The sequence below is a fragment of the Oncorhynchus nerka genome, linkage group LG6 (assembly GCF_034236695.1).
Source record: "Oncorhynchus nerka isolate Pitt River linkage group LG6, Oner_Uvic_2.0, whole genome shotgun sequence".
Taxonomy (NCBI): domain Eukaryota; kingdom Metazoa; phylum Chordata; class Actinopteri; order Salmoniformes; family Salmonidae; genus Oncorhynchus; species Oncorhynchus nerka.
Window position 1 is genome coordinate 9,353,253 of NC_088401.1, and position 9,169 is coordinate 9,362,421.

Consider the following 9,169-nt stretch of genomic DNA (forward strand, 5'->3'; position numbering starts at 1 on the left):
TTAACATTTAATGAGCCCTACATTAACCACATTTAATGAGCCCTACGTTAACATTTCATGAGCCCTACGTTAACATTTAATGAGCCCTACGTTAACAACATTTAATGAGCCCTACGTTAACCACATTTAATGAGCCCTACGTTAACCACATTTAATGAGCCCTACATTAACAACATTTAATGAGCCCTACGTTAACAACATTTAATGAGCCCTACGTTAACCACATTTAATGAGCCCTACGTTAACATTTAATGAGCCCTACGTTAACCACATTTAATGAGCCCTACATTAACCACATTTAATGAGCCCTCACCTTAACCACATTTAATGAGCCCTATTAACCACATTTAATGAGCCCTGAGTTAACCACATTTAATGAGCCCTAGGTTAACCCATTTAATGAGCCCTATGTTAATCACATTTAATGAGCCCTACGTTAACTCACATTTAATGAGCCCTAAGTTAATCACATTTAATGAGCCCTAGCATTAACCACATTTAATGAGCCCTGAGCGTTAACCACATTTAATGAGCCCTAGTTAACCAGATTTAATGAGCCCTTGTTAACCACATTTAATGAGCCCTACGTTAACATGGAATGAGCCCTCGTTAACATTTAATGAGCCCTACATTAACACCATTTAATGAGCCCTACATTAACCACCATTTAATGAGCCCTACGTTAACAACATTTAAGGTTGAGCACCAGACATTAACCACATTTGGATGAGCCCTAGGGTTAACAACATTTAATGAGCCCAGCCAACAACATTTAATGAGACCCTAGATGACATTTAATGAGCCCTGCGTTAACCACATTTAATGAGGCATGTTAACCACATTTAATGAGCCCTACGTTAACGGGCCACATTTAATGAGCCCTGAGTTAACAACATTTAATGAGCCCTAAGTTGAGCGCATTTAATGAGCCACAATGGAGTTAACAACATTTAATGAGCCCATGGAACGGACAACCTTTAAAGAGCCCTCCGTTGACAACATTTAATGAGCCCGTCATTAACCACATTTATATGTCTGCCTAGAACACATTTAATGCGATTCTATGGTCATCATTTAATGAGCCCTACGTTAAGATTTAATGAGCCCTGCATTAACCACATTTAATGAGCCCATGTGACATTTCAGAGCCAAGTGACTTTTAATAGCGAGAATTAACCTCATTTAATGAGCCCTGGGGGAACATTTAATGAGCCCTACGTTGTGGAGACATTTAATGAGCCCTACGTTAACCATTTAGGAGCCCTGTCAGGTAGGACCACATTTAATGAGCCCTACGTTAACCACATTTAATGAGCCCTACATTAAGAACATGGAATGAGCTCTGATGGTTCACAACATTTAAGGAGCCCTAGGTTAAAGGATGAGATTTAATGAGCCCTAGTTAACATTTAATGAGCCCTCCGTGAACCAGATTTAATGAGCCCCTCAGTTGAACCACATTTAATGAGCCTACATTTGGACCACATTTAATGAGCCCTAGCGGAACTGGCCATTTAATGAGCCCTGACGTTAACATTTTGGAGAGAAACATTTAAAGAGGGATACGGTCCACATTTAATCGGAGGGATCGATGTTAATTTCATTTAATGAGCCCTAAATTGAAACATTTAATGAGCCCTATGTTAATCACATTTAATGAGCCCTATGTTAATCACATTTAATGAGCCTGAACCACATTTAATGAGCCCTAGGGTAACCACATTTAATGAGCCCTACGTTAATCACATTTAATGAGCCCTACGGGAGAAAGATTTAATGAGCCCTAGGGTAGGGCATTTAATGCAGCCCTAGCGTTAACCACATTTAATGACCCTAGTTAACCACATTTAATGAGCCCTATGTTAATCACATTTAATGAGCCCTGGTTGGGACGTTAACCAGGATTTAATGAGCCCTACAGTTAACCACATTTAATGAGCTTCCTAGGGTTAATCAGATTTAATGAGCCCTATGTTAACATTTTAATGAGCCTTACATTAAAACATTTTAAAGAGCCCCTCGTCAACAACATTTCATGAGCCCTACATTATCAATATTTAATGGGCACCGTTAACAAAATGTTCTGGGAAACCCAATTGATTGTCCGTTGACCAATACATAGGGGAGGAAAGGCCCATTGATGTAGGGGACTATATGAGTCTTGGGTAAATAAATGAAACTAGCTTGAGCAGGCTAATCTTTTGGACTGTATTAGGTTGGATACTGTTTATAGAGGACTGAATGATAGGACCTGGAAAACCATGATGAAGCAGAGGAGAACATGTCATTCTGGGCAGCTCATGCGGCCTACAATTACAAGTACAGGCAGTTAGGAAGTGATTGTCATTTTAAAATATAATTGGGCCTATTTGCATAATTAGTAGGCTGAGATTGTACCTTTGCAAATATTTTCCCATAATGTTATTATCCTGCCTCCTCTTTCTCTCTGAATGTTGCTTCATTTCTTCCTGGCTTTCAACAGTTAAATGAAATACGTGAGTTGTCCTTATCTGCATCATTCTAATGACATCCTTGAATAATACAGGACAATAATTAGATGCAGAAGGTTCCACTTGTCTTCATGAAGATTGAATGGTTATCGGTCTGAATCAATAACTGCTATTAGGTGTACCACATTCACTCTTCTTTCAATCTACCCCTGAGTTCAACCTAGGCTGCTGTATTTAATAACATTCAGCAAACAAGAGCTGGTCCCTCTTCTAATAGTCTACTGATATAACAAATGCTAATAAAATAATGTCCAGCAAGCTATTCTAGTCCCGGCTTTTCCTGCATGGCACTACAAGAGCTAAGGAGAGAGGAGAGGAGAGAGGCTAGTGGAGTACAGGTCTGTCCGTGTTGCACAAGAGACAGAGGCTGTAACTTAGATGAGTAATATCCATAACCCATCATTCATTAGCTAAATATAAGGCTAATAATGAACTTAATGTATTACCTGAAAGAGGCAGTTCTAGGGCATTTATATACTCCATAGGGCTTTATATCAATCTAGAACAGGAGTATCTATTTTGGATGCAATTTGAATGGTTGATGGAGAGAGAGAAACAGGGAGAGAGTCCCCTGATTTTAAAGCAAAGATATTCGAGTGATAGGCTGTTTTAAAACAAGTGGACTGCAGCTGCAATTTAAAAATAATAATCTTTACAATTAAAAAACAAGGTGACTAAAAGATGGGAGATGGGTAAAATGATACATTCAGTCTTTTATAGGCTACTGGAGCAGAGACTGCGTGTTGAAGATGTAGGCCTACCTGGCTGTAGAGAAAGCCAGATGGAGTTTCCGGGTAAATTAGTGCATTCAGTCTTTATATTACTGACTGCTGCAGAAGATGATTAGGCCTACCTGGCTGTAAGAAAGCCAGAGGGCATGGGTAAATTAGTGAATTCAGTCTTTATATTACTGGAGCAAGACTGCTGCAGAAGATGTAGGCCTACCTGGCTGTAGAGAAAGCCAGATGGAGTTGGCTAAATTAGTGCAAATCAGTCTTTATATTAATGAAATGAAATGAAAAATGTGATACTACCTGTGTAGAGAAAGCCAGAGGACATGGGTTGTTGAGTGCATTCAGTTCTTTATATTACTTGTAGCTGTTGGCTATGCTGCAGAAGATGTCCTATGTTAAGAAAGCCAGAGGGACATAAAATTAGTGCATTCAAACTTTATATTACTGGAGCGTAGACTGCAAAGACAGATGTAGCCTACCTGGCTGTAGAGAAAGCCAGATGGAGTTGGTGTAAATTAGTGCATTCAGTCTTTATATTACTGGAGCGTAGACTGCTGCAGAAGATGTTAGGCCTACCTGGCTGTGAGAAAGCCAGATGGAGTTGGGTAAATTAGTGCATTCAGTCTTTATATTACTGGACGTATCTGCTGCAGAAGATGTAGGCTACCTGGCTGTAGAGAAGCCAGATGGAGTTGGGTAAATTAGTGCAAATCAAACTTTATATTACTGAAACTGTAAGAAATGTAATACTACCTGGCTGTAGAGAAATGCCAGATGGAGTTGCGTAAATTAGTGCATTCAGTCATTTATATTACTGGAGCGTAACTGCACAGAAGATGAGCCTACCTGGCTGTACAAATTTAGATGGAGCCCCTGCTAAATTAATGATCCCTCATTAACAACATTTATATTACTGGAGCGTTAACTGCTTTAAAGCCCTATGTTAACATTTTAATGGCTTAGAGAAAGCCAGAGGACATTTTAAATTAGTGCATTCAGTCTTTATATTACTGAGCCCTAGATTATGCAGAAGATGTAATGGCCTACCTGGCTTAGAGAAAGCCAGAGGGACATGGGTAAATTAGTGCATTCAGTCTTTATATTACTGTGATAGGCTGCTGCAGAAGATGTATGCCTACCTGGCTGTAGAGAAACCAGAGGGACATGGGTAAATTAGCATTCAGTCTTTATATTACTGGAGCGTAAGGACTGCAGAAGATGTAGGCCTACCTGGCTGTTCAAAGCCAGATGGAGTTAAACATGTCATTCTGTGCATTCAGTCTTTATATTACTGGACAGGCTAGTTAGACTGCTTGCAGAAGATATAATTGGCCTACCTGGCTAATAGAGAAAGCGCATATGTAGTTTTCATAATATTTTCCATTCAGTCTTTATATTACTGGAGCTCTCTGCTGCAGAATGATGCTTCATTTCTTCCTGGCTTTCAACAGAAATGAAGATGGAGTTGGGTCCTTATCTGCATCATTCAGACATCCTTTATAATACTGGAGCAATAGACTGCTGCAGAAGATTCCACTTGGCTGTAGAGAAAGCCAGATGGAGTTGAATCAATAACTGCATTCAGTCTTTATATTACTGGAGCGTATTCACTGATGGTAGGCTTTCAATCTGCATTCAGCTTATATTACTGAGCGTAGACTGCTGCAGTGGAGTTCAATAGATGTTTAGACAAGAGCTGCTATAACAAATGCTAGAAAAAGCCAGAGGGACATGGGTAAATCTGCATTCAGTCTTTATATTACTGAGCTAGACTGCTGCAGAAGATGTAGGCCTACCTGGCTGTGAGAAAGCCAGATGGAGTTGTCCGTGTTCAGTCTTTATATTACTGGAGCTGTAACTGCTGCAGAAGATCCTACCTGGCTGTAGAGAAAGCCAAGGGATAAGGCTAATTAATGCATTCAGTCTTTATATTACTGAAAGAGGCCATGCTGCAGAAGATTAGGCCTATACTCTGGCTGTATAGAAAGCCAGAACAGGACATCTAAATTAGTGCAAGTCTTTATATTACTGGAGAGAGTAGACTGCTGCAGAAGATGTAGTACCTGGCTGATTTTAAAGCCAGATGGAGTTGGGAGTGAATTAGTGCATTCAGTCTTTATATTACTGGAGCAGACTGCTGCAAAAGATGTAATCCTTACAATGGCTGTAGAAAAGCCAGATGGAGTTGGGTAAATTAGTGCATTCAGTCTTTATATTACTGGAGCGTAGACTGCTGCAGAAGATGTAGGCCTACCTGGCTGTAGAGAAAGCCAGATGGAGTTGGGTAAATTAGTGCATTCAGTCTTTATATTACTGGAGCGTAGACTGCTGCAGAAGATGTAGGCCTACCTGGCTGTAGAGAAAGCCAGATGGAGTTGGGTAAATTAGTGCATTCAGTCTTTATATTACTGGAGCGTAGACTGCTGCAGAAGATGTAGGCCTACCTGGCTGTAGAGAAAGCCAGATGGAGTTGGGTAAATTAGTGCATTCAGTCTTTATATTACTGGAGCGTAGACTGCTGCAGAAGATGTAGGCCTACCTGGCTGTAGAGAAAGCCAGATTTAGACATTGCATATAATAATTTTGCGGTTTCTCTCAATTTATCCAAAAGGGAGTGGTTTTGGGTGGTAAATCTCCCTCCATTCAACCCTAATCACGTCCTCTCAGAGCTGTGTGCTGATGTCTGACGCTGGGAGAACACACTGTCCTTACAGCATCAGGCCACACAATGAAACGACCAGTGTCATATCGTATCCTGATACTGGCAGTAGTTTAGGACTAATACACAATGAAACGACCAGTGTCATATCGTATCCTGATACTGGCAATAGTTTAGGACTAATACACAATGAAACGACCAGTGTCATATCGTATCCTGATACTGGCAATAGTTTAGGACTAATACACAATGAAACGACCAGTGTCATATCCTGAAACTGGCAATAGTTTAGGACTAATACACAATGAAACGACCAGTGTCATATCGTATCCTGAAACTGGCAATAGTTTAGGACTAATACACAATGAAACGACCAGTGTCATATCCTGATACTGGCAATAGCTTAGGACTAATACACAATGAAACGACCAGTGTCATATCGTATCCTGAAACTGGCAATAGCTTAGGACTAATACACAATGAAACGACCAGTGTCATATCGTATCCTGAAACTGGCAATAGCTTAGGACTAATACACAATGAAACGACCAGTGTCATATCGTATCCTGATACAGGCAATAGCTTAGGACTAATACACAATGAAACGACCAGTATCGTATCGTATCCTGATACTGGCAATAGTTTAGGACTAATACACAATGAAACGACCAGTGTCATATCCTGATACTGGCAATAGTTTAGGACTAATACACAATGAAACGACCAGTGTCATATCGTATACTGAAACTGGCAATAGTTTAGGACTAATACACAATGAAATGACCAGTGTCATATCGTATCCTGATACTGGCAATAGCTTAGGACTAATACACAATGAAACGACCAGTGTCATATCGTATCCTGATACTGGCAATAGCTTAGGACTAATACACAATGAAACGACCAGTGTCATATCGTATCCTGATACTGGCAATAGTTTAGGACTAATACACTCCAGGAAAAGATAGATCAGACCAGTCAATAAATGACTTGATTCTTCAGTCAACAGCTTCTCTTTTGTTCTCAGTATAAATAGTGTTCTTGCATAATGGGTTATGTAACTGTCTGAATTATCTCCCCTATGAATTGCATTTGAAGTAGAATCATAAATGGTGTTTATCTATTTTATTTTTCTCACACTGACTTTACTGAAGCCAAGGTGTAAATCTGAAAGTATTTTACGGTGTGATTCACCACAACCCAGAGGACCTTGTTTGTTCTTAGAACCTTGTTGTGTCCCATCCACATCACATGGATCAGTGACCCTGGGGCGGCAGGGTAGCCTAGTGGTTAGAGTATAGAGGCGTCAGGGTAGCCTAGTGGTTAGAGTATAGAGGCGTCAGAGTAGCCTAGTGGTTAGAGTATAGAGGCGTCAGAGTAGCCTAGTGGTTAGAGTATAGAGGCGTCAGGGTAGCCTAGTGGTTAGAGTATAGAGGCGTCAGGGTAGCCTAGTGGTTAGAGTATAGAGGCGTCAGGGTAGCCTAGTGGTTAGAGTATAGAGGCGTCAGGGTAGCCTAGTGGTTAGAGCGTTGGACTAGTAACTGGAAGGTTGCAAGTTCAAACCCCCGAGCTGACAAGGTACAAATCTCTCGTTCTGCCCCTGAACAGGCAGTTAACCCACTGTTCCTAGGCCGTCATTGAAAGTAAGAATTTGTTCTTAACTGACTTGCCCGGTCAAATAAATAAAAAATCAGTCTGCTAAATGTCTGGTTGGCAAAACAACATGTCAACGTTTGAGCTTTAAACCTCCAGTCTACCCCTCCACCAGACAACTTACCTCACAGCACAATACTCACACTGCTGAAGGCTGAATATAGCTGTGAGTTGGGATGCAAGCTCAGGGAATGTTTTAATAAATAAATGGAACATAATCCAAAACAAGAAACACCAACAGCACACAGACATGAAACAGAAACCATGACGCCTGGGGAAGGAACCAGGGAAGTGATGGAGTCCAGGTGAGTCTGATGACGTGCAAGTGTGCGTAACGATGGTGACAGGTGTGCGCCATAACGAGCAGCCTGATGACCTAGAGGCCGGAGACGGAGCACATGTGACAAACAGATGGCACCCTATTCCTTTTATAGTGTACTATTTTTAACCAGAGGCCTATGGTCCATTTAGTGCACTACTTTTTTTAAAACTTTTTTTTTAACCTTTTTTCTCCCCAATTTCGTGGTATCCAATTGTTAGTAATTACTATCTTGTCTCATCGCTACAACTCCCGTACGGGCTCGGGAGAGACGAAGGTCGAAAGTCATGCGTCCTCCGATACACAACCCAACCAAGCCGCACTGCTTCTTAACACAGCGTGCATCCAACCCGGAAGCCAGCCGCACCAATGTGTCGGAGGAAACACTGTGCACCTGGCAACCTTGGTTAGCTCGCACTGCGCCCGGCCCGCCACAGGAGTCGCTGGTGCGCGATGAGACAAGGACATCCCTACCGGCCAAGGCCTCCCTAACCCGGTCGACGCTAGGCCAATTGTGCGTCGCCCCACGGACCTCCCGGTCGCGGCCGGTTACGACAGAGCCTGGGCGCGAACCCAGAGTCTCTGGGTTCCACTGCGCCACCCGGGAGGCCCCTTAGTGCACTACTTTTAACAAGAGGCCTATTGGCTATAGGCCTCTTGTTAAAAGTAGTGCACTAAATGGACCATAGGCCTCTGGTTAAAAGAAGTGCACTAAATGGGGAATAGAGTGCCATTTGGGACAAATCCGTAATCTCTGCCCCTGACAGCACCGTAACAGCCTGGCTAGCTGACATCTGAAGTGTACAGATTCTTCTCCAAGGGGGAAAACGGTGTTCTAATATAAAGTAGATAATGAAACACACCATGTCGCGTGATATTTCCCTCCCGTAGCTGATTAGGTCAGTGAGTGTTTGCATGTCCTGCGTTCGTTCGTTGTTGTGATCTGTCACGTGTGTAAATAGAGAAACTGGTGATTATGTAACACGTGGACATCTCTGCTGAGTTTATTGCTGTGAGATGTGATTTTTTTCCCTATGTTCCTTAGTTCAAAGCAGCTTGAGACATTGTCACATCTCTTAACCCTGTCAAATTATGAAAATACAACTATCGGAAGGATATATTTAATGCGACACTTGATGACAGTTTTTAAAGGGAAAGGTGTTGTTACAAAGATACTAGTCTCATGTGACCGACCTGAACATGGTATCTGGCCAGGACATGAGAGATATGGCTTTAAGTTCCAAGATTACAAAGATAGTAACTTTTACTAAGACGCTAACTGTTCTCAGATCGC

The 9,169-nt window shown here is 41.6% G+C and overlaps 1 protein-coding gene across 1 annotated transcript in view; it reads left to right on the top strand.

The window, feature by feature from the left end:
- The window catches only part of LOC115126636 (calponin-3-like), a 35,353-nt gene that overhangs the window by 18,929 nt on the left and 7,255 nt on the right, over positions 1-9,169 (top strand). Inside the window, exon 2 of the mRNA XM_065019250.1 lies at positions 9,165-9,169. This exon is cut by the window's right edge and continues 117 nt beyond it. Coding sequence (XP_064875322.1) covers positions 9,165-9,169 — 5 coding nt within the window. The remainder of the gene's footprint in view (positions 1-9,164) is intronic.